The following is a 25,409-nucleotide window of genomic DNA, read 5'->3' on the forward strand; positions in this document are numbered from 1 at the left end:
GTTTTCCACTTGTTACTCCTATTTCTGTTGTTGTAGCTACTGCAGTTTCTTCTATTCCTTTTCCTTGCACTTTGGCATGCTCGACTTGGTCACGCATCTTCCTCTCAAGTACAACAATTGGTTTCTAGAGGTTTGTTAGGTTCAGTGTCTACAGAAAATTTTGGTTATGTTTCATGTCAGTTAGGAAAACAACCAACTTTACCTTTCAATACTAGTGAATCAATATCCACTAATATCATTGACCTTATTCATTCTGATATTTGGGGCCTTCCTCTGTCTCTAGTATTGGTGGATCTCGATATTTTGTTATCTTTGTTGATGATTACTCTCGCTATAGCTGGATTTTTCATATAAAATATCGTTCTGAATTATTGCAAGTATATTGTAATTTTGTAAAAATTGTTGAAACACAGTTTTCCAAACGCATCAAAAATTTTCGATCTGATAATGCTCTTGAATATACTCAATATGCTTTCCAAACTATTTTGCATTCCTATGGAACTGTTCATCAACTAACTTATCTAAGTACCTTTCAGCAAAATAGTAGAGCCGAATAAAAATTTCGTCATATTTTTGGCACTGTTTGTACTCTCCTTCTCTTTGCCAAAGTTCTTACTCCTTTTTGGGGTGAAGCTGCACTTCATGCTATTCATGCTATTAATCGCATTCCCAATCTTGTCATCCAAAATCAAACTCCATATAAGTGCCTTTTTGGGTCACCTCTAGATTATCATCACCTTCGCTCTTTCGGTTCTGCCTGTTTCATTCTTCTTCAGTCACATGAGCATAACAAACTTGAGCCTTAATCAAGACTTTGTTGTTTTCTTGGCTATGGAGAAACTCGAAGGGGATATCAGTGTTATGATCCTGTCTCTCATCGTCTTCATATCTCCCGCAATATTGTCCTTTGAGAACATCGCTCCTTTGTCGAGCTATCTCACTTTCGTGCCTCCCTATCTTCCTCTTCTGTCTTAGATCCTTTTCCAGAAGATGCATATATTCCTTCTCTTGCCACTCCTCATCCTCCTGTAGTTACTCCTGATTCTCCTATAGACTTCTCTGTCCAACCACTAGATATTACTGATCCCTTTCCTAGTTCACCCTTTAATGAACAGGTCGAAGACGAGCTACCCAACCCTGAGCTTGGGTCCCCTGCTCTTGCTCCGCCTAAAGATCTTGCACAAAACATTCCACCTCATCACTCAACTCGGGTAAGATCCATTCCTGTACATTTACTTGACTATCATTGTTACACTGCCCTTACTACACTGCAAGAGCCTCACACCTATCATGAGACTTCCACTAACCCTTTATGGCAGATTGCAATGAAAGAGGAACTTGATGCATTATCTAAAAACCATACTAGAGATTTGGTGACTCTCTTCCCTGGAAATCTGTGGTTGGTTGTAAGTTGATCTACAAGATTAAGACTTGCTTTGATAGGTCCATTGAGTGCTACAAAACTCGTTTTGTTGCAAAAAGTTTTACACAGGAGTATGAGATTGATTATGAAGAGACCTTTGCTCCGGTTGCTCGTATCTCATCTGTTCATGCCCTTTTATTGTTACACTGCCCTTGCTACACTGCATGAGCCTCACACCTATCATGAGGCTTCCACTGACCCTTTATGGCAGATTGCAATGAAAGAGGAACTTGATGTATTATTTAAAAACCAAACTTGAGATTTGGTGACCTTCCCCCCTGGAAATCTGTGGTTGGTTGTAAGTGGATTTACAAGATTAAGACTTGCTCTGATGGGTCTATTAAGAGCTATAAAGCTCGTCTTATTGTAAAAGGTTTTACACAGGAGTATGGGATTGATTATGAAGAGATCTTTGCTTCGGTTGCTTGTATCTCATCTGTTCATGCCCTTTTAGCTATTGCTGCCACCAGTAAATGAGACCTTTTTCAGGTAGATGTCAAAAATGCATTCCTTAATGGGGATTTAAGTGAAGAAGTTTATATGCAAAGTTTCTCTATTGAATCAAACAAGGTTTATCACCTTCGGCGTGCACTTTATGGCCTTAAACAAGCTTCACGAGTTTGGTTTGCCAAATTTAGTTCTACCATCTCTCGTTTGGGTTACATGGCCAGTCATTATGATTCTGCCTTATTTCTTCACCGCACTGACAAATGTATTATTTTACTTCTCCTGTATGTGGATGATATCATCATAACTAGTGATGACTTTAGTGGCATTTAAGAACTCAAGGATTTTCTCAGTCAGTAGTTTGAGATGAAAGATCTTGGACACCTTAGCTACTTCTTAAGTCTTGAAATCACTCATTCTACAAATGGACTTTATATTACTCAAACCAAGTATGCCTCTGAACTCTTATCTTAAGCTGGACTCACTAATAGCAAGACTATTGACACTCCAGTTGAGTTTAATGCGCATCTAACTCCCTCAAGGGGGAAATCATTGTCCAATCCCTCTCTTTACAGACGCTTAGTTGGCAGCCTAATGTATCTCACTATTACTCATCTAGACATTTCCTATGCTGTTCACCAAGTGAGGCAGTATCTGTCTGCTCCACGATCGACTCACTATGCTGCTGTTTTATACATTTTTCGATACCTAAAGGGCACTCTCTTCCATGGTTTTTTTCTACTCTGCTCTATCTCCTCTTGTTCTCCGTGCAATTTTTGATGCTGACTAGGTAGGAGATCCTACTAATTGTAGGTCCACCACTAGTTATTGCTTTCTTCTTGGTTCTTCTCTGATTTCTTGGCGAAGTAAGAAACAAACTCATGTGGCCCGCTCTAGTACTGAAGCAAAATATCATGCCCTTGCTGATACCACATCAGAGCTCCTTTCACTACGATGGTTTCTCAAAGACTTAGGTGTGTCCACATCTTCTGCTACTCCTTTTTATTGTGACAACCATAGTGTCATTCATATTGCTCACAATGATATCTTCCATGAACAAACTAAACACATTGAAATTGATTGTCATTTTATTCATTATCACCTTATCCATGGTGTTCTTAAGCTGATCTCAGTCTTCTCCAAAGATCAACTTGCAGATATCTTCACCAAGTCATATCCTAAGGGACGCCTTTGTACTTTGGTTGACAACTTCAAGTTGGTCTCACATCCACCTTGAGTTTGAGGGGGGCTGTTAACTTGTATTAGGGTATGTGGGCTTTGGGCCCACCTTATTTAATTGTATAACACACTTACTTGTACTGCACACTCTACCTCCTATATAAAGGCACTCATGTATATTCTATTACTTGAGAAATACAATACAATCATTCAGTATTTCTAACACCCTCTATTCTGGTTGTGAATGAGGGAAATCTTGATTGCTTATGGTGGTGGGGTTGATGGTGGAATTTAGATAAGTAGTGAATATTTACAATAAAAAATTTTGGGATCTTTTTCCATCAAATGTTTGAAAATGTTCTTCAGATGGTTTTTAGGAATGCAACCAAAAACTTCCCTATAGATGTTTTTAATTGAAAATGATTTCAATCGAAAAGTTTTTTTTTTTTTAATTTTTAAATAGGAGTCGAAAATTATTTTATGCTGAAACAAATGCAACCTTTGCTCACGAAGAAAAAAAAACTATATATATAATTAATCTTTTTAATTAAGACATAGAATACCTAAAAATTGAATTAAGTTGAAATTTCAAACTGTTTAAACACAATTAAAATTAAAGTGGATCCTCCAATTCCTTTACAAGTTGAAAAGTCTCTCGAACAAAAGCTTGCAGTTTATCAAAGAACTTTACTATCGGCTGGGTTGCCATGCATCTTCTTCCTTAATTATTTAGTACAATGCAATTTGTATTTATATGCTATCAAGAAGAAATTTCAATTATGAAAGTCCCATCTTGGACCCCATAAAATTAAGAAGATAAAGTTCACTTAGTATCATATGCAAAATGATCTTCATAGTGACATCCAACTCCAAGTGTACGTGATTCTTCAAAATTTTATTTGTTTCCAGTCGTTGTAGTTGACCGATTCATTTTCTCATTTAGATGAAATAGGTTTTAGTACAATTAAAAACAAATTAACTAGTAAAATAATATAATATAAACTCAAAAAATCATGTGAAAAAAATATTAATATTTTTATTAAATGGCTTGTTTTATTAGTGTAAAATACCATGTATGTATACTCCAAAAATACCTAATATCTAGCAATAATTAATATTGTGACCTTTGTCTTTCTCTTTTCAGTCAAAGTTGTTGTTGATCCAAGAAAGGAACAAAAGGTCTAAACATGTTTATTACATCAATATTATATATATTTCATCGATTTACCCCAAAAAAAAGAAAAAAAAAAGAAAAAGAAATGAATAAGTAAAGACCAACACGTCTTCTCAAAAAAAAAAAAAAAAAAAAAAAAGAAGAGTAAAGACCAAGACTTTAAAAAAAGACTTAAATGCTTACAGAAAATAAAGATTAGTAAAAGAAGATAGACTTGAGCCTTGGGCGTGCTTTGGCCTAATAACCACACACACACACACACACACACACACACACACACACTCGAGCCTTGGACGTGCTTTGGCCTAATAACCAGAGAGAATGCAATTACCTATCCCCAATATTGTCAAGGAGCTATGGAATGCTTGGAATCTCAGGAGCTGTATTTTCTTAAGCCTCTGGCTGCAAGCAATTTTAGTTCTATTTGCATTCCTCAGAAAACGGACCAGAAGCAAGCTGGTCCACGGGCTCATATGGTTTGCATACTTGCTTGCAGACTGGATTGCACCTGTTGCCATTGGACTAATCTCCCTGAGCGAAGGTGTTGGTTGTGAAGCCAAGGGTAATAAGGACTTAATGGCATTCTGGGCTTCATTTCTTCTGTTGCATCTTGGTGGCCCTGATACCATAACTTCTTTTGCTCTTGAGGATAATGAGTTCTGGCTTAGGCACTTGGTTGGACTTATTTTACAGATTGTAGCAACTGCTTATATCTTCTATCAATCGCTTCCTAACAAGTTTTGGGCTCCCACTATCATGGTGTTTCTTGTGGGATGTATCAAGTATGGAGAGCGAACACGTGCTCTCTTTCTTGCAAGCTTGAACCAGTTTGGATGTTCAGTGTTGCCAAAGCCAGAACCTGGGCCTGATTATGAAGAAATCATGGAGATGCACTTTTCAAATACGTTGGAACAGGTTGAAACACAAGTAGATGTGATGCCAAGCTCGGAGGATGAAAATCTTGGAAGGTCATACTCAGTAGACAAAACTCTCATTTCTGCAAATGGTCCTGAATCCAAAGGTGAATTAGATGCCATGCAATTAATACAGGAAGCACATCGTCTCTTTGAAACATTCAAGGGTCTTATTGTAGGCTTTCTTTTCAGTTCCAAGGACCGAGAATGGAGCCGAGATTTATTTCTTACTCGAACTGCCGCAGAAGCATTCAGACTAATAGAGTGTGAGCTCAATTTCATGTATGAGTATCTCCACACCAAGGTGGTTGTGGTTCGCTGCACATTTGGGTACTTTCTACGCTTTATTAGCTTTACTTTAATCGTTGGAGCATTGGCATTATTTTCAATTGAGAATCAGCATGAGTTTCATCATGTTAGAAAGTTTGATATCATCCTTACTTATGTCTTGCTTGCTGGGGCATTGGGCCTCGAGGCCATATCAGTCCTAATGCTTATATTATCTGACCGGACCCTCCTTGCTGTGAAGAGTAACTGGAGCAAACTCATTGAAGAAAACTTCTTGAAAAGAAGAAGGTGGTCTAAGTCAGTCTCCCAGTATGACATGATAAGCTATTGGTTGAATGATTCTCCACCATGGATGTATACATTAGCTACTAAAGTTGCTGCTGAGGAAGTACTAGCGAAGATGACTATATTGTGGTTTTCGCATTCAAGGAGGGTTGATAAAGATCTTGAGAGCTTTATTTTCACCGAGCTGAGCTTGAAATCTAGGAATGCAAACACTATAAGAGAAGCCAGGGATGCATCTTCACAAAGAGGTAACTGGGCTCTTCTTCAGACTTCTAGCTATTTCAAACTAAAATGGAGCATTGGGGAGTATCAGTACGCGGAAAGCCTTCTCATTTGGCACATGGCTACTGAGATACTCTACGCTCAGGAAACCAAACCAAGTACTGGTATTGATGATGATAATAAAAGAAATCGAGAAATATGCAAATTACTTTCAGACTATATGTTTTATCTTCTTGTCATGAAGCCTAAAATGATGGCTCCAGTGTTAGGCAATTGGAAGATAGTCTTCCAGGACACTTGTGCAGAAGCTAAGAGATTCTTTCAAAAAGGCCCCAACCCCATATCGAATAAAGTTGAAGCCTGTGGAAAAATCAATGCTGTGAAAACGAAATACAGATCAGTTGATGTGAAGGGTACTGTAAGCAAATCTGTATTCTTTGATGGACGTCTCTTGGCAAAAGATCTCTCGGAGTTGGAGATAGACATATGGAAGCTAATGAGCCGAGTTTGGGTGGAATTGATGTCTTATGCTGCCATTAATTGTAGGCCAAATGTACATGCACAGCAACCTAGTAGGGGTGGAGAACTCTTGACATTCATTTGGTTACTGATGAACCATCTGGGCTTTGGAACACAGTTCTACGAGCAGGAACGCCAAGCAAAAGCCAAAATGGTTCCACGAAAGTAAGGTCACGAGGACTAAAGATGGCGGTGTAACAGGTTGCTAAGTGGACAGAATTTTTGTTCGGATTAAATAAAGGGGTAAGAATTCACATCATTAGTGTCTGATTAGCAGCATCTTGTTGTTTTAGCTAATTTGCTTACAATTCCTGTACTTTGGTCTTAAGTAAATCCAATAGTGAAAGAGTGAATTTGCACAAACTCAAGTTATTTCTACCCAAACTTTTAGGTTAATTTCAATTTGATGCTAATTAGTAATTACCCAAATTTAGCTTAATTGTTTCCTTGACTATCTAATTTGCCTAAGTAGTTGGTTAAGATGACAACCAATAAAAGTTTACTAAATTATTGCAAAAAGATATTGTAAAAAATGTTGGGTATATAGTATATTTTGGAATCTCTTTAGTATGAAAAGTGCTACTAATTTGTACCCATCATTGATTTTTTTTTTTCTACCAATAATAATTAAGGGTTATGCTAACGAGTGTTCTTAGGGCACTGGTTAACAATCTATTTTAAGAAAATTTTGACATCACTTTTATGGGAAATAAAAAAAACTGTCAGAACATTAATTATCTTTTTTTTCTTTTCTCATAAAAACTTTATTTAATTGAATTCTTAATCAATACTGTAAAGACACTCGTTAGCATTTTTCAATAATTAATAATAATCTATTTCGTAAGACTTATTGTGAAATTATCCTAAAAATATTGTACCCATTTTATTTCTCATTTAACAGACACGGTAAAAATGCAAATGAGAGGCATTAATAAAACTGATGGGATAGGAGGAACAAACAGCAGATAACTCTTTTTTTTTTTTTTTTGATACATAGAAATAAGAAAGAAGGAATGAATGTAACCGAGACAGACGGCGCACCTGGCCCTACAATCAAGGTGGTGGTTAGACTTTTTGAATATTGTCTCGTTTGTAGAAATAATAAATAAATAAAGCTGATGGGACGTGCAGCTAGTAGCTAGTCGAATTTGTCGAGCCAGCGGTGACGCAATAACTTATCACCCACAGGTTCCATGACGTAGTAGATTGCGTAACTGGAGTTGACGTTAGAGTCTTCGTTTCTTTTATTTCCAGTCCCCCACTGCTAATCTTCATAGTTTTATACCATGCACCAAGGAATTTCCTACTAAGCAGCATAAAATTAGTAGTTAATTTCAAAGATAAAGTGGGCTCGGTTAATTTAACTGATAAAATTTTTAATAATTGTATAAAAGATTTATAATTTAATTTTTACTTAAATTAAAAATTGATTAATATCTTAATTTGATGATAAAATATTACCATCAAGAGTGGATACCACATATTGAAACTCTTTTAATAAAATTTTCAAAGGCAATAATTGCCAAGTGGGTTCACATGCTCTTAGCTAAGATGGTCATCAATGCTATTATTTAAAAACTGGAAGACTTTGAATGGTAGTTAGTGGCGGGCTACCTCATAGTCATAGAGGGAAACTTCCACTCGGAAATGTTTTGACAATTTGACTATACACTTGGACCCCTAATGTAGGTGTAAATGTATTCTACTTGGACGTCTAGCTCAATAGTACGAAGAACATGCTGACCAGAGCAACCAACTGACACTTAAACCACAACTCTTGGATCCACTAAAAATAATTGCCACATGAACACATATTCATAGCCTTTGAAATTAAATCAGGTCATCCTCCTCCACCTATTTTTAGTTGATTAAAAGAAAAAAAAAAAAAGCCATTGGAATTAAAATGAGCCATGTAACTTTAAATTTTATTGAGCATTTAGATTGGCATCCAAGCCCAAACAGTGAAATGAAATTGAAATCAATTATCAATAAAATTTTAAACAAATTATTTTCTCTTATAGTTTTCGTTATGGAAATTCTAATTTTTTTTTGACTTCATATTGACGGATTCAAGTGCGATTCTTCAACGAATCAACAGTGTCATAGTTGACTGATTTCTATTCTCATGTAAATGAAAGAGATTTTATTCTACACTAATAAAAACAAATTAACTAATAAAATAATATAATATAAATTCAAAATGTAAATTTTTTTTAAAAAATAACGTTTATATTAGATGGCCTATTTTTATCAAGGTAGTCAATACCGTACCAGTATGTATACTGGTATCGAAACATCAATGTTTCGTACCGGTTTAAATACCGGCCGTACCGGCCATGTACCGTTTATACCGGCTAATTTCGGGCAATACCAGCTGGTACCGGGCGTACCGGTCGGTTTAGAAAAAAAGTTTTTTTTTTTTTTTTTTTTTTTAAGTTTTGTAATTTTTAAATTTTTGTTAGGACAAAATGGTAACTTATTTGTATTAACTTATTAGTATTATTTGTTTTCTTATGCAATAGTAACTTATAAGCTTTCTATTTTTTATATTGTGTTTTTTTTTTTTCTTTTAATTGATACTAAAGTCTAAAACCATTAATAATTAGTTATGAATTGAGAAAATGTTTTATGGTAAACTTTTATATTTATTATAATACACACACACATATTTATATATATATATATATATATATTTATTTATTTATTTATTTATTTATAAATATAAAAAATAGCAGTAAATCCGAAACGGTACACCGATATTGACCGGTATCCGAAATATATCGTACCGCTAGCCAAACCGGTATAGCCTCCGGTACAGTATTGATTCCCTTGATTTTTATTGGTGTAAAATAATAAGAGAGAGACTACTCCTTTTGTATGGAACAATCCAAGTTGTGACCTTTGTTTTTTTTTTTTCTTTTTCCGTCAAAGTCGTCGTGGTTGATCCAAAAAAGAAACAAAGTCTAAAAACGTTTTTGTTAGGTCGATAGTATGTGTAGTTCATTGATTTTAGCCAGTGCTTTAGAATGGGTCTTCGAAGTGAACAATCGCTATCGCTATCGCTATCGACTATGACTTTTTTTTTTTTTTTTTTTCTAAATATATTTGAGGCTTGAATTTGGTTCAATTCCTTGAATTTTCTTAATCTTTGACCTCTATTCTGGTTGTGTGTAATTAGGAAATCTTGATTTTTCATTGCAGTTGGCGGAGAAATTTGGTTAGGAATGCAATTAAACAATAAAAATAATTTGTTTTCTCTATAAATATTTTTACATGAAAACATTTTGTGTTCAAAAAATATTTTATACCGAAACAAATGCAACCTTACTGATTGAGAAAAAATAAATACCATATTTGGCTTTAAAAAAACGATTATATAATTAATCTTTTCAATTGAAACGTGAAATGCTTAAAATTTTGGATTAAGTTGACATTTCAAACTGTTTAAACATAAATTAAAGTGAACTTTCCTAGTACTGTATAAGTTGAAAAGTCTATTGAATAGAATAGCTCGCAATTTTCTAATGAAAGGACTTTTTTTTTTTTTTTGAGAAACTCTAATGAAAGGACTTTCAGAGCACCTGTATTAGTGCTTGTATAATAGGAAAATAACATAGTTTAGCTAACTAATTAACCCCAAAATTTATATATATCAAATTATGTAAAGTTTTGTTAAAATACGTTATAGTAATTATGTAAATTTACACTGACACTATTTATTTTAAATTTAATTTTTATTTTTTTTCTTTATGTATCCAAGAATGAATAAAAAGAGTGGATAATAATTGTTATTTGTAAAGAAAAAAAAACAATTAAAAGAATCAAAGAAATTTGATATTTAATAAATTGTAAAGTAAAATAAATAAATTAATGTGAGATATTTTAAAAAGTGAGTATGTAAAATAAATATAAAAAAAAAGTAAATTATTATACTAAAATATATAGAAATTTTCGCATGATTCTGGCCGGGTTACCAATTACCATGCATCTTCTTGGTTATTTCGAACGTTTTTCTACTGTTAAGAAATTTCTTTCTTTCTTTCCTTTTTTTTTTCTTTTTATTTTTTAAGAAATTTCACCAATGACATGACAGTCCCATCTTTTTGGACCCCATAAAATTAATATTATATCTAAAAGAATTATACTAGTATCATTTAATTGGACATAATTTTGTGTTATAACTTACTATATAATGAGTTGTGATTGGTAAAAATGTGTTTCCACATAGTTCATCATCATATCTTTACCAATTACAACTCATCATGTGCACAAAATTATACCTAATGATGTGATACTAACGTAAATCTATCTAGAAAGATCTTTTTCTGAGTAATGGTACAATTCCATAAAGTGACTTCATAGTAACAACTAAGTGTGATTCTTCAAAAAATTTATGCGCGATACTACAAACATAAACTTTATTACAGACAGACCGTTGGTAAATATTTACAGGTTATTTTCTAATTTTATTACCAACGTCACTTTTTTATTTATTAATAAATATTCACCACGTTAATAATTTATTGAAAAAAAAAAATTGTAAATGTTTTGCTTTCCAATTTCCGGTTGTCATAGTTGACCGATTGCTTGTGTCATTTAGATGAAAGAGGAAACAAAGGCAAATAAAAAATAAAATAAAAAAGAAGAAAAGATTAGTAAAGGAAGAAAGACTTAAGCCTTAGTTGTGCTTTGCCATAATAACAAAGGCAAAAGTGTGAGGAAACAATTCACAGAGAGCATGGAACTACCTATCCCCAAAATTTTGAAGAAGATATGGTATGCTTGGAATCTCCGGAGCTGTATTCTCGTGAGCCTCTGTCTGCAGGCAATTTTAGTTCTATTGGCATTCCTAAGAAAACGAACCAGAAGCAAACTGTTACACGGGCTCATATGGTTTGCATACTTGCTTGCAGACTGGATTGCGCCTGTTGCCATTGGACTAATCTCCAAAAGCGAAGGTGTTGGTTGTGAAGCAAAGGGGAATAATAAGGACTTAATGGCATTCTGGGCTTCGTTTCTTTTGTTGCATCTTGGTGGCCCTGATACCATCACTTCTTTTGCTCTTGAGGATAATGAGTTCTGGCTTAGGGCACTTGGTTGGACTCATATTACAGGTTCTGGCAACTGTTTATATCTTCATTGAATCACTTCCTAACAATCTTTGGGTTCCCACTGTCATGGTGTTTTTTGTGGGATTTATCAAATATGTAGAGCGAACACGTGCTCTCTTTCTTGCAAGCTTGAATCAGTTCGGATGTTCAATATTGCCAAAGCCATACCCTGGGCCTGATTATGAAGAGGTCATGAAGATGTGCTCTACAGAGACGTTGGAGAAGGTTGAAACACAAGTAGATGTGTTGCAACCTTCTCCCACTTCTGCAAATGGTCCTGAATTAGATGACATGCAATTACTACTGGAAGCACATCGTCTCTTTGAAACATTCAAGGGTCTTATTGTAGGCCTTCTTTTCAGTTCCAAGGACCGAGAACAGAGCCGAGATTTATTTCTTACTAGAACTGCAGCTGAAGCATTCAGACTGATAGAGTGTGAGCTCAATTTCATGTATGAGTATCTCCACACCAAGGTGGTTGTGGTTCGCTTCCCATTTGGGTACTTTCTACGCTTTATTAGCTTTACGTTAATCATTGTGGCGTTGGGACTCTTTTCAATTGAGCACCAGCATAATTTTCATCATGCTAGTAAGTTAGATAACTTTGATATCATCCTTACTTATGTCTTGCTTGTTGGGGCATTAGGCCTCCAGGCCATATCAGTACTAATGCTTATATTATCGGACCGGACCCTCCTTGCTGTGAAGGTTAGCAGGAGCAAACTCGTTGAAAAATTCTTGAAAAGAAGAAGGTGGTCTAAGTCAGTCTCCCAGTACGATATGATAAACTATTGCTTGAAAGATTCTCCAACATGGGCGTACACATTAGCTAGTTATGTTGGTGCTGGGGGAGTGTTAGAGAAAATGACTATATTGTTTTTTTCGCATTCAAAGGAGGTTAGTGAAGCTCTTGAGATCTTTATTTTTAAGGAGCTGAGATGGAAAGCTTCGAATGCAAAGAATATAAAAGCAGCCAGGGATGCATCTTCACAAAGGGGTTATTGGGCTCTTCTACAGACTTCTAGCTGTTTCGAACTAAAATGGAGTATTGGGGAGTATCAGTACGAGGAAAGCCTTCTTCTTTGGCACATGGCTACCGAGCTACTCTACATTGAGGACACTCAACTAAGTATTGGTAATGATAGCAATACTAATAGAGAAACATGCAAATTACTTTCAGATTATATGTTTTATCTGCTTGTCATGAAGCCTAAAATGATGGCCCCAGTGTTAGGCAATTGGCAAATAGTCTTCCAGGACACTTGTGCAGAAGCTAAGCGATTCTTTCACAAAGAGTCAAACAAGGCCCCCATATCGGATAAAGTTGAAGCCTGTAAACGAATCCTTGCAGTGGAAACGAAATACAGATCAGTTGAATTGAAGGGAAGGGTAAGCAACTCTGTGTTCTTTGATGGAAGTCTCCTGGCAAAACAGCTCAAGGAGTTGAAGACAGACAAATGGATGCTAATGAACCGAGTTTGGGTGGAATTGATGTCTTACGCTGCCATTAATTGTAGACCAATTGTACATGCACAGCAACCTAGTAAGGGTGGAGAACTATTGACATTCATTTGGTTACTGATGAATCATCTGGGCTTTGGAACACAGTTCTACGAGCAGGAACGCCAAGCCAAAGTCAAAATGGTCCCGCGAAAGTAAGGTCAGTAGGACACAAGGACTAAAGGAACCAAAAAAACAAAAAGAGGTGGAGGTGTGACAGTTTGGGAGTGGACAGACAATTTTTGTTCGGACTAAAGGTGTAGGATTTCAAATCATTATTACCTTTCAAAGTTTCTCATGTTCTTATGTTCCTTTGTGTCTTTTTAGCAGCATCTTTTTGTTTTAGCTAATGGGCTTTCAATTCCTTTACTTTGGTCCCAATTAAATTCAATAATGAAAGATTTGATTCACAAAAACTCTTGTTATTTGGACTCCAAATTTTACTACCAATGTCAATTTTATGTTGATTTCCAAATTTAAGCCTAATTGTTTACATGATTGGCCAATTAACACCAGAATACATGCATACACATAATTAATCACAACCATAGAAAATAAAAACCCACAACACATTGAAGTGTTTATAAAGATGAAAACTTGAGTACCTAGCGGGAAAGCTTCTCTGTAATGTCTAACCACCAAAACGATTCAGTAAAGAAAATAGTTGCATAGTTGCAGCACATCTTAAATACTAATTTTTCTGAGCTATGAGGTAACAATGTACTCAAGCCCACCAAATTTTTGCTCGTAACTAACTCAAGTCCTTTCTCTCCTCTAGTCATTGGATTTGCAATTGAACTCCAATTTCAATCTCCAAGTCCCCTTGGCAATTCTGGATTGCTCCAAACAACACACAAACCTTTGAGGTAGGTTTCAATCTACTCTCATGAAAAATTGGCAATTAGAGAGGAAGAAAGTTGAGAGATGAGAAGGTTTAGCTTTAGGGTTTTTGGGTTCTCTCAAGCTCTTCAACATGGCCATTTCCTCGCTGAAATTAATTGGGAATGAAAATTATATGGTAAAGGTAAGGCTGGAACATTTAAAAAAAAAAAAAAAAAAAAACTCATTACAAAATTATCTTAAATTCAGTCATTTTCCTAGGACAGAGAGAGGCAAAATATTGTACAAATTATTGCACAAACTTTTTGCCAAATGTTTTTCAACTTATGTTTCCATGAGCCCATTTGAGATGTGCTCATTTGCTTCAGCTTATTTGAGTTTTTAACTTCTTTTTTGTACTACTCATGAGTTTCATCGTATTATTTAGCTAACTTTTAACCTTTTTTCTTATACTTTCGACAAATAGTTTTTAGTTTCAGCTAAATAATTTATTCACAAACAAACCCCATATCACAGCTCGCCTAGCACCACCAACATTGTAGCATTTCAATTCATTTTGGTCCACTTCATTAATACTTTGAGATGAGAGGTTTGCGTAGAAAATTGAGCTATTTCATTAACAATTATGTCACATTCTTAGCATAATGTTAGTAGGTTTTTTTTTATTTTTTATTTTTTTCATTTTTTATTTTTTTTTTATATAAAATTACATTTTTTCTTATGTTATTAAAGTCATTTTTTTTTTTATCTAATATAAGTGATGAATTTACTTATATCTACTATCTCGTTAAGTCATTCAAGATGTATAGAGTATGAACCATTTGTAAGTAGCTCTAAAACAAATTTCAACTACAAATTATTGCACAAACTTTTTGCCAAATGTTTTTCAACTTATGTTTCCATGAGCCCGTTTAAGATATGCTTATTTGAGTTTTTAACTTCTGTTTAGTACTATTCATGGGTCCTATTGTATTATTTAACTAACTTTTAATCTTTTTAAACACTTTTAGCAACAAAAAAAAAAAAAAAAAAAAAATTCAGTTTCAGTTAAATAATCTATTCCCAAATGGATCTCATATCACAACTTGGCTAGTACCACCAACATTGTAGTTCATTTTAGTATGTTTTGGTCCATTTCGGTCTACTTTAGTGATATTTTGAGAGGAGAGGTTTGCGTAGAAAGATGAGCTATTTCATTGACAATTATGTCATATTCTTAGCATAATGTTAGTAGGTTTTTATAAAATTACATTTTTCTTATGTTATTAAAGTCTTATATTTTTTATTCTAATATAAGTGATGAATTTATTTATATCTACTTTCTCATTAAGTCATTCAAGATGTGTAGAGTATGAATTGTTTGTAAGTAGCTCTAAATCAAATTTCAACAACATATTACATTATTTACAAAATATATTACCTTATATAATAATTAAATATAAAATGCATTATGTTTCCTTTAAGAAAAAACTTACAAAATTTAAAACATGTAATTTAGAAAATAATATATATATATATATATATATATATATTTATTGTATGAGCTATACTTTGTTAGAAAATAATCACATCACTTTAAAAAGTACTTAAAACTAATACTTATAAGTCTCATCTACTACTTTCATTTTTCAAATATATATATATATCAAATTTTGGGAACTAGTTGGGCTAAAACTTCCCGTCAAATATTTGTGTCAACTCTTTTTGAAGCTTCCCTCTCTCTTTCTCTTATTTTTTTGCCCTAGTCGAAACACGTTTAGTTAACCGAACACGATTGACTTATAGGTGCAGTTTGGATAGGGCGTTGCGCGTCTAAGTTTCAAGTTTTCTGCATTTTTTTTTTTTTTTTATATATTCTCCCCAGCCGCAACTGTTGACCCGGTCTTCTGTGAACAGTGCACTTGTGCACTGTTCACAGGTCCCACAAACTCCACTTTTTATCAACCTTTTCATTAAAAATGGGTCTCATAGCACTATTCATACATTTAAAAATTATTTTGCTACAGTGTTTTCAGTTTCAGTAAAATAAGTTCTATCCAAACAGACCCATAGTCTATAAAATGGGTTTGGTTACGCAGTCTTGTTCATATTAATTTGTTTACTAAACAAGTGGTAACTACGTCGTCTTTAGTTTGATGATCCACATATCAATAAAGTTTTTCTTTAAGACGATTTGAATATAATTATGTCCGCGACACGAATAGTCACCCCCAACCCCCAAAGACTATTCTTTGCTCCAGCAATAGTCATCACTGTTCTTTAAGAAGGCTTTGAATGTTTCTTTTGTGGCGGGCTCCTCTCATAATAGGAAGGACAGAGGGTAACTTCACCTTTCTTGAATCGCATCGGAACTCGAGTATTCATACTCGATCATGTTTTTTCACGATTTTATCCTCAACCCTTAATATGGACCCCTAGATATGGGCAAGCAAGAGCTTGTTAAAATGCTCAACTCCCGCGAAAAAACAGATTTCTGATCCACTCGGACCGCAATCTATTATTCTACTTCAACATCTAGCTCATTCTCTCAAAAAAAAAAAAAAAAAAAAAAAATCTTGCTCAATGGTAGGTACAAAAAGAATAGTATATCTATCTTTTATCACCAAAAAAAAGGAATAATATCAATCAAATAAATGCATCTAATTTTTTCCAAAAAAACTCAAAATATATATCGCGTGAGTCTACGCTAGTAATAAATAAATATTGCTCACTAAATAGACACTTTAAAATATAATAAATACTAATTATTTAATATTGGATAGCGCAGATGAACCCATGCCCATAAGTATATAATTTATAAAATGTCTAATTTTTTTCCCATCTAGACTCATAGGTTTAATCACTTTTAACCCTACTCAAGTGATTCTCAAAACAATAAAAAAATAAAAAAAAAAGAGTTCAAGTGGGCATTTTAGAAGTAAATTTCTCGTGCACTCCTTAAGTGGTTTTGGGCAAGTAACTACGTGATGTTAATCTCTTCACAAAAAATAATGTGTTCCAATTCGGACCCTCCCAAAGGACGTGAGGGACATTAATTTTGATTAAAAAATAGCTAACTAAACATTTGCTAAAACCCATTCTTTCAAAAAATTTCTCTTAAAGTTTTCCTTATGGACATTCTACTTTTAATTTATTTGAGCTCGACAAACAGGTTAGGTTGATTGAATTCGAATCAAGAATGTGTCTTCCTAAATGTGTTGCAGAACTTATGATCCTTACCTCTTTTGGGGTTTGGTCAAACCCAAATGAGAATTATTTTCTTTTTCACATACCAAAAAAATATTGAAAAACTTGTTAATATTTTCTTTTTTCTTTCCTTCAATACAAAACAAATTAATAAACAGAAATACTCAAAAACAAATAATAAATAAATTCTTAAGTATACACTATCTAAGGTTCACTAAACTAAAACCTTCAAGCCTTGATCTCATGAAAAAAAGAATTTATGAGTATATTTGAGAAGAAGAATTGAAAAGAGAAAAAGAAAAAAAGAAAAACAAAGGGTACAAAACATAAGGAGTTAGAAAATATCCCTTCGTAAAAAGGGTTTTTTTTTTTTTTTTTTTTTTTTTTGCTGAATAAACAAAGAAAAAAAAAAGGGTTGATTTTGACCCGTCATTTCTACGTGTCGATATGAGTTGACCTATTTCTTTAGAGATTTTATTTGAAGTGACATAGGCTATTTTTTCTCAATAATGTTAATATTATATATAAATACACATATTTTGCTACAATTGTTCTATTATCTACATGATAAATTGTTTTTTTTTTTTTTTATCAATCTCAAATTGCCACTTAGGATAATTGTTGCAAAGTATACGTGCTACTAGCATGATTGAACTTTTCTTGATCTATTAGGCTACTTCTACTTCTACCCTTGTCCTTTCGTGGTTGGTCAATAATGATATAGAATAGAAGCCCTCATGCTTCTTCTACCCTTGTTCTGTGCCATTTCTTCTCCTCAGTCAAATGATCCTGGGTCATTTTTGTCTTCACAATTGCCAGTCAGTCAAACTTGCTGGCTCATATATAGTCGTCTTCCATCTTTCCTCCCAACCAAGTAAAAGGCTCCTGGCTTATTTATTTTCTCTATTCATTTACCCGTTTTAATTGTTCCATCTCTTCTTAGCTCATTATCCATCAGAGTTTTTTTTTAGCTCATTATTTTGCTTGTCTACACAAATTGCCATACCTTCTTGTCAACATTAACCATATATGTCGAGACACATCTCTTCTACTTCTTCATTTGAGTCGCCTTATGTATCACTTGATCTTCTTGCATACTTAAACTCTGGTAAAAAGACACCCTTCCATGTATTCAACGATGTGGTCATGCCGGAATTTCAATGCCATTTATTGAAGTTGAAGCAACTCCTTCCTCCAAAAGATATGAATGGAACCGAAGACAACACCAGCAGGACCGTAAGAGATGAGGAGGAGGACGACTCCAATTGCAATGGTTCGCATGCAATAGTTGAGGAGATCCAGAAGGACCTCGACTACATCAACAAAGCCTGTCATAAACTAAAGGATTCAGCAGACCGCGTTGATGAAGAAATTCAAAGATTGATTCTCCAACGCCTGGACGATGCCTTCAGAGAAAGAACAGAAGAAGCACTAGCAAATTCCCCCAGAATCAACAAGCTTAAGAGAACCAAGGATGTTGTTTCAATGTTAAAGAACCAAATTTGTTCATCCCCACAACTATCTTCAGATAGTTTACTAGACAAGCAGCCAGAGGTAAACATCAATGATCAGAAGATCACCAAGAGCTTAACTTTGAAAAGAATTAAGGAGATGTACAATGGTCTAAATGAAATACAAAAGAAGTGTTTGCTATGTTTCTCTGTGTTCCCTGAAAATGAAACCATAAAGAAGAAAGTTTTGATCCATTGGTGGGTCGGTGAGGAATTTATAGACTCACTTAATGGTGATGGTAAGACTGCAGAGGAGACTGGCAATGATTACTTCAAAGAGTTTATCAGTAAAGGCATCATTGAGCCTGTTAAAAAAAAGGGTAGACAAAGCTCAGAAAATTGCAAGATGCAATCTTCAGTTCGTGATGCCATAATTAAGCTTGCGGAGAAAGATGAGTTTGTCAGTTTTGATTCAAAGGGAAATCCCAATGCTGATTTCTCTTCCTGTTCGAGGGTGTGCTTAGTGAAAACTGAAGAAGGGTCTTCGCTTCGCGATTTTACTTATATTTATCATCATTTGAAGCATGAAAATATTCAAACTTTGTTTAATGTAAATGAGCCTGAGCTTAATTTCAGGGTGGACAGGTTTTCAAAGATGAAGAACTTAAAAGTTCTACAGCTGGGAAGGTGGAAGGCCTCTGCAAGGCAACTTGTTGAAGTAGAGGACACCGAGTTCTTAAAAGGTTTGAAGAAAATGAAACAGCTTAGGTACTTTAGCCTTAGGGGAATCTCTAGAATTACTGAGCTTCCAAATTCAATTTGCGAACTCAGTAATCTAAGGATACTGAACCTTAATGGCTGTGATAATTTAGAGAAACTTCCTGATGGGATAGGCTCACTTAAACAACTGACACACTTAGACATGTCTGACTGTTTCTTGATTAGTCACATGCCCAAGGGACTTGCTTCTCTTTTAGAACTTCAAGTCCTAAAAGGGTTTGTGATTGGTAAACAGAGTCCCAGTGGCCTCTACTGTAAGCTGGCCGATTTGGCAAGATTGAAACATTTGAGGAAGTTGAGCATTCATGTAGACAGAACAAGTCTTGAAGCTGAGAAAGAGCTGAATTCATTTCCACAATTTAGGAAGCTCCAGTCTTTATCAGTTGCCTGGTGGTCATCTGTCTACAATGCATCCACTTCCACAACTACAAATGTCGCATTTGCAAGATTCCAGAGAATGGTGAGCAGGGAAAACTCAATGAAAGCATTGGCAAAAATCCCGAGAATTTTGAGCCGGGAAAAATCAATGCCCACTACTCCAGGGCCTACATCACTACCTGTTGATTTACACAAACTAGGCCTCCAGTATTTCCATGGTTCGAAGATGCCTGACTGGCTTAAGCTCTTAAACCTGGAGAATCTAAAGAAGCTCTACATAAGAGGAGGAGAACTATCTGACCTGCGGCTTCAGGAGGATCACTCATGGGCCGTGGAATGTCTACGCTTGAAGTCCTTGAGTAAATTGAAGATGGATTGGCCAGAACTGCAGCAACAATTGTTTCCAAAATTGAAATATGCGGAGAAAGAAGACTGCCCTCAATTGAGTTCCTTCCCAAGTGATGACAATGGAGAGTGGATATGGAATGCAGCAGATACAAAGCAAGCCTGAGCATTTTGCCTTATTCACAGGAAGCCCTTTTTGCTGTATCATTGACTTTGTATCCAACCTCAGCACGTAGTAACTTAATACTTAACAGTGTTCCTAATTTAAATTCTGCGCTCCAATGCATCTGCAATTTAAGTACACAAAAATGATATCTTAGATGAAAATTTTGTTCATTCTTATCAGCCATTTCTACTACTCAAAAGAAATTAATAAGGGAAAAGAGATATATATTCAGGAGCTTTATACTAATCTCAACTATATAATAGCAGGAAATTATTGTATACTCTTGAAGTACTATAAATGCATACTTCTTTCTCTTACATGAATGGTTGGTCCTACTAATTAAATTAATGGTGAGACCCACCATTAATGTGAGAGGAGAAAGTACACATTTATGGTACTCTGAGAGTACTTAATAATTTTCTTATAATAGCTTCTAAGCTCGCCAAGAAACTCAGGCTACATCTCTCTTCTTAAAAAAATTTGAATTCCGATCCCCTTTGTAACTTTTACCGATTCAAACCTCAACCTTCATACTCTCATCTAACATGGGGTTTGTTTGATGTGATGTCGCAGCATCATGAAGGACACGATTAAGCATGCAATAAATAAATATATATATATATATATATATACATAATCTTAAAAGTTTTTATTAATTTCTTTTGTCTGTTATCTATTTATGTATTCTTCTTAGCATACACAGTATGTTTAGTGAATAGTTGCAACTTGCAACATTAGAATATGTGATGCGTTAGGAATTATGCTTTATACATATAACTAAGTAGTTAGACTTTAAATATGCAGAGATTGAGATAATCTGGATATGATATGTTATAACTTATTTATGGTAAAAGTGTGATGCTACAAGTTTTTATTTGATTCTTTGTTTGGAAACATGTGGGAAGAAACAGTTAAGCCAATTTTGAAGACTTGACATCTTGGCTAGCTGGTGGGTGTGATTTTTACTCAAAATCATTGGCAGAAAATTTTTGCACTTCAAACTGTTGACGTGCAGCTTGAGAGAGAGAGAGAGGGTTCTAGAAGGATGCTTGGATCAAGATTATCAGGTGGAATGCCCTCACAAATCTTTCATATTAGTGGACTCCAGTGTGACAATGCCATTGGAGTACTAATACAATGGTGGATTTAATAATTTACATTGCAAAACAACTATTTTATGCACACTTAAGTTAAAATTTGGTTATCTTTTTGTGAGTATCTGATACTAACCTGCTTTTTTGCATTGCCAAATGATTTTTCCTTTTTTCTTTTTTTCTGTCAATCTCATCTATACATAAATCATGTTACAAACCCATAGGTAGAACTCATCCTTGAAAACCAGCTTGCAAGTGGAGGGTGCCCAAAAACTTATAAACACATGGTTAAGTTTATACTTAATCCATGTATAATACTAGTATCATAACAGATCATGAGACTATGATTACAAAAAATGCAAATGGAATACATATAAGGGAAAAATACCCATATACCCCTTGAACATTGAACTAGTTAGGGGTGTCCACGGGTCAAGCTGGGTCGGTTTTGGGCCCAAACCGAACTCGACCCGGTTGGATCGGTTTCTTGAATTTGAGATCCGTATTCGACCGAATATCGGGTCGGATCCGACATTTCGGGTAATCGGGTTGTCCAGGTTGGAGTCGTCGATTTCACGGGTCTGGGCCTCAAATTGGGCCGAACTTTTTGCCATAGTTAAAATTACGGAAAATTCAATTTTTTGGGCCTTTTTACTTAATTTATTTTAAAATAGTGCTTCCAGCTTAACAAAACTGGGCCTATTGGGTCTTCAATCAGGACAAATCAAAAAGGCCCAAATAAGGCCTATTCTTTTTATCACCTGTGATCAACACAACACACCAAAAAATCTTTCATTTTTTTTAGTCACTTGTGATCTGAAATGAGAAGCACCTATCAATCCCAATACATAATCTTTCCCACATTAACAACAAAAAATAAACACAAAAAATAATATGTAATCTGTTAAACAACACAATAAGCACCTAGGTAGTAAACTGCTCAAGACCCATAAAACCTACAAACCACAACAAATAATATTTTCAGCAATAAAATAAATCACAACAAATAATACTATACTGCAATATTCCAACAGATATATATACTTATTAACATAAAGGCAGTCACTGCAAGTTTTTTGGGCAGTAACCCATAAGGCAGAAAGCTTGCTAGTTATACAATGTTCCAAGCTATATAATTAATTACAACAATCAAATACCATAGGTATTTCCAAAAAATAGTTTTTCCAAAGCATTGAATGACTACTCTTTAGTTTATAAGTCTATAACTAATAGAAAAGAAAACCTATGAACTAAGATTTCTTTTCTATAAGTATTGACAGTTGAGTATTGTTACAAGTTAGAAAAGCGATATGTCTAAAAAAGCTTCCAAAATATTCCCAAAATGCTGCCTTCTTTACAAAATAAATTACCATCCTCCTACAATAGACAAAAAAATATTCAACAAACAATATATTAGTACCAAGTACAAGACCAACTAGTAAGGAAACCAAGTTTATAATAGTAAGGGGCTATAAAGGCAGAATCATACCAAGTTAGTGATTAATCATCAATGCTAATCAAGGGTCGTTTGCCTGAAGTGGAACCCTTGCTTGAGCTGGTATTTGCTGTTGCACTTGCTGTTGGTTGTTGATTTAAAACTAGAAAAGAATACGAAATAAACACAATAGATTAAATTTTGCTTGAATACATGAGACATTCAATAAAATTAATAGAGTAAGTTTTAGAATTTAAGCATATTACCTAAGTCAAGTAACTCCTCCAATGTCTCTACATCATCCCTTGACTGGCGATGAGAAATTGGAACTGTGGCTTGAAGCCAATTTTGTGAACACACAAGGTTTTGAACCATGAGAGGATATAGTGCACTTCGAAATGGATCAACAATTCAACCTCCAATGCTAAATGCTGACTCAAATGCAATAGTGGAAACTGGTACATCCAACACATCCTTAATAACTTTAGACAACACTTGGTACCTATTACAATTGTCCCTCCACCACTCCAATATCTCAAAATTCTCATCCTTTCTACCATCACAGTTTTCAGCCAAATACCTCTCAAGCTCATTACTACAACCTACAGATTGCTCAACTTGCAAAAAACGTTCATATCGTGAGTGAACCATCACATATGGATCACTAGCATCACTTTCTAATTCTGTCCTCTCACTCCCACTTTGACCTTGCACATTTGGTGAATGAATAGAAGTGTAAAAATTATACAACTTAAACAAAAGATCTTTCACCTTATCAACCATCACTTCTGCAACTGCATTCCCATAAATTTTAGAAAATGAAAACTTCAAAAACCTCAATTTTTTTCGTGGATCAAAGACCACAGCCACATACAAAAGAGGATTAATTTTCTCCCCTTCCCCCCAATACTTCTCAAACTTAGTTTGCATGTTTGTGGCTGTGCTTTTCAAGAGAGTGTTTTGGGATTTAACTAAATTGGAAACACTCTCCTGAATAACAAAGATCTCATCATAGAAGGCATTTGAAGTAACGTACAATGAACTAGAAAATTTCTTTATTGCATTATAAAACAGCCTTAAGAAAATCATAAATGCCCTACAATTTTGGAAATCAGTCATACACGGAGACTCCAAACCACCACTATATTCCTTGGTCCTAAAGTACGACGAATAACCATCATCTTCAAAATCCATTCGAAGGAACACTTTCTCAAATTTTTTAGCAGTTTCTAACATGATATAGGTCGAGTTCCACCTAGTAGGTACATCTAGACTAAGAAGACTCTTGGACTCCATACCTAACCTCTCCATAAAACTCCTAAAAGTTTGACTTCTATTGGGTGAGGACTTCACATACCTCACAGCTTCACGCACCTTAGCAACAGATGCATCTATCTCTTTCAAACCCTCCCCCACAATGAGATTTAAGATATGGGCACAACACCTTATGTGCATGTACTCATTTCCTAAAACTGCCCCATTCCAATCTTTAGTCACCCTTTGCAAAAATTTAATTGTTGTTAAATTTGAGCTAGCATTATCCACTGTTAAGGTGAATATCCCATCAATACCCCACTCACGCAATGACATCTCAATCTTTCTACCTATAGTCTCCCCCTTGTGGTCTTCAACTTGACAAAAATTTAAAATTCTCTTATGCAATTTCCAAGCATCATCAATAAAATGACATGTCAGACACATATAATTTAAATTTTGAATAGAAGTCCATGTGTTCGTAGTGAGACACACCCTACAACCCTTCAAGGATTTTCTTAGCTTCTCTCTCTCACTATTATAAATGCCAATCACATCCCTAGCCACAGTTTGACGAGATGGTATATCCTTTAATCTAAGCTTAGGTTGTAAGGTACTCACAAATTTCTTAAACCCATACCCCTCGACATACCTAAAAGGCAACTCATCAATTATAACAATTTCGGCCAATGCCTTTCTAGAAGCCTCAACACACAAGGTGGAATCCATCTTCTCCATCCTTTTTGGGTACAAAAGCTAATGTTTTCTGCCCTTTAACTACATCTTCTCTATTAGGATTCTTGGAACATATTGGCACATGAGCTAACAGATTACTAGTACCACAACTCTTACTATAAGCATTATAAGATTTTGACAATAATTACAGATAGCCTTAGTTTTACTAGTATCACCCTCACTTATCTTTACTTTTTCAAAGTGACCCCAAACAACAGACTTTTTCCTACCACTACAACCACCACTAACAGGAGCTGTCATACTCACTTGGCATGGTGGAACTGGGGGCAACTCAAAAGCAACAGTTGCTTCAGCTTGGGTAGCAGAAGAATCTTCAACTTGGGTGGGAATAGCACCATCATCTTCTGTAGCAGCTGGTGTTTGGACAGAGGGTTCATTAGTGGGGGTTTCCATGACCTAAAAAAACAAAAATACATATTAGCAAACTAGAGTAACAAGTATAATTAATAGCTTTAATAATAATAATAAATAATAACCACACACACCAAAAAGGAAAACCAGTATCCTTGAACCACACATTTTAATAAATATAATCCAAAGAGATTATTAGAAAGAAAGATCACAGATCTCTTCTTAGCAAGATCACAGATAACTCAATGAAGTAAATTAATTAGGGACATGCAAGATCACAGATCTCTTCTTAGCAGTGACAAATTGCATGA

At 34.8% G+C, this 25,409-nt stretch overlaps 4 protein-coding genes across 4 annotated transcripts; 3 read left to right on the top strand and 1 right to left on the bottom strand.

Moving 5' to 3' along the window:
* The first annotated feature begins 4,544 nt into the window (after positions 1–4,544).
* Positions 4,545–6,620, top strand: LOC115991256. Its single transcript, XM_031114979.1, has one exon. It carries the CDS (start codon positions 4,545–4,547, stop codon positions 6,618–6,620), a length of 2,076 nt encoding a protein of 691 aa, XP_030970839.1.
* Positions 6,621–11,158: 4,538 nt separating this feature from the next.
* LOC115992604 lies at positions 11,159–13,431 on the top strand. The gene has a single exon (XM_031116828.1). It carries the CDS (start codon positions 11,524–11,526, stop codon positions 13,219–13,221), a length of 1,698 nt encoding a protein of 565 aa, XP_030972688.1. The 5' UTR covers positions 11,159–11,523; the 3' UTR covers positions 13,222–13,431.
* Positions 13,432–18,117: 4,686 nt separating this feature from the next.
* Positions 18,118–20,208, top strand: LOC115991257 (disease resistance RPP13-like protein 4). The gene has a single exon (XM_031114980.1). It carries the CDS (start codon positions 18,118–18,120, stop codon positions 20,206–20,208), a length of 2,091 nt encoding a protein of 696 aa, XP_030970840.1.
* A 2,940-nt stretch (positions 20,209–23,148) lies between these two features.
* LOC115991259 (zinc finger BED domain-containing protein RICESLEEPER 1-like) lies at positions 23,149–24,327 on the bottom strand. Its single transcript, XM_031114981.1, has one exon. The coding sequence runs from the start codon at positions 24,325–24,327 to the stop codon at positions 23,149–23,151; it is 1,179 nt and encodes a 392-aa protein (XP_030970841.1).
* Positions 24,328–25,409: the final 1,082 nt, after the last annotated feature.

The sequence above is a fragment of the Quercus lobata genome, chromosome 5, assembly GCF_001633185.2.
Source record: "Quercus lobata isolate SW786 chromosome 5, ValleyOak3.0 Primary Assembly, whole genome shotgun sequence".
Lineage (NCBI taxonomy): Eukaryota > Viridiplantae > Streptophyta > Magnoliopsida > Fagales > Fagaceae > Quercus > Quercus lobata.

Coding starts and splice junctions, on each gene's coding strand:
- LOC115991257 (XM_031114980.1), top strand. CDS start 18,118: ATGTCGAGACACATCTCTTCTACTTCTTCATTTGAGTCGCCTTATGTA.
- LOC115991256 (XM_031114979.1), top strand. CDS start 4,545: ATGCAATTACCTATCCCCAATATTGTCAAGGAGCTATGGAATGCTTGG.
- LOC115992604 (XM_031116828.1), top strand. CDS start 11,524: ATGAGTTCTGGCTTAGGGCACTTGGTTGGACTCATATTACAGGTTCTG.
- LOC115991259 (XM_031114981.1), bottom strand. CDS start 24,327: ATGTCATTGCGTGAGTGGGGTATTGATGGGATATTCACCTTAACAGTG.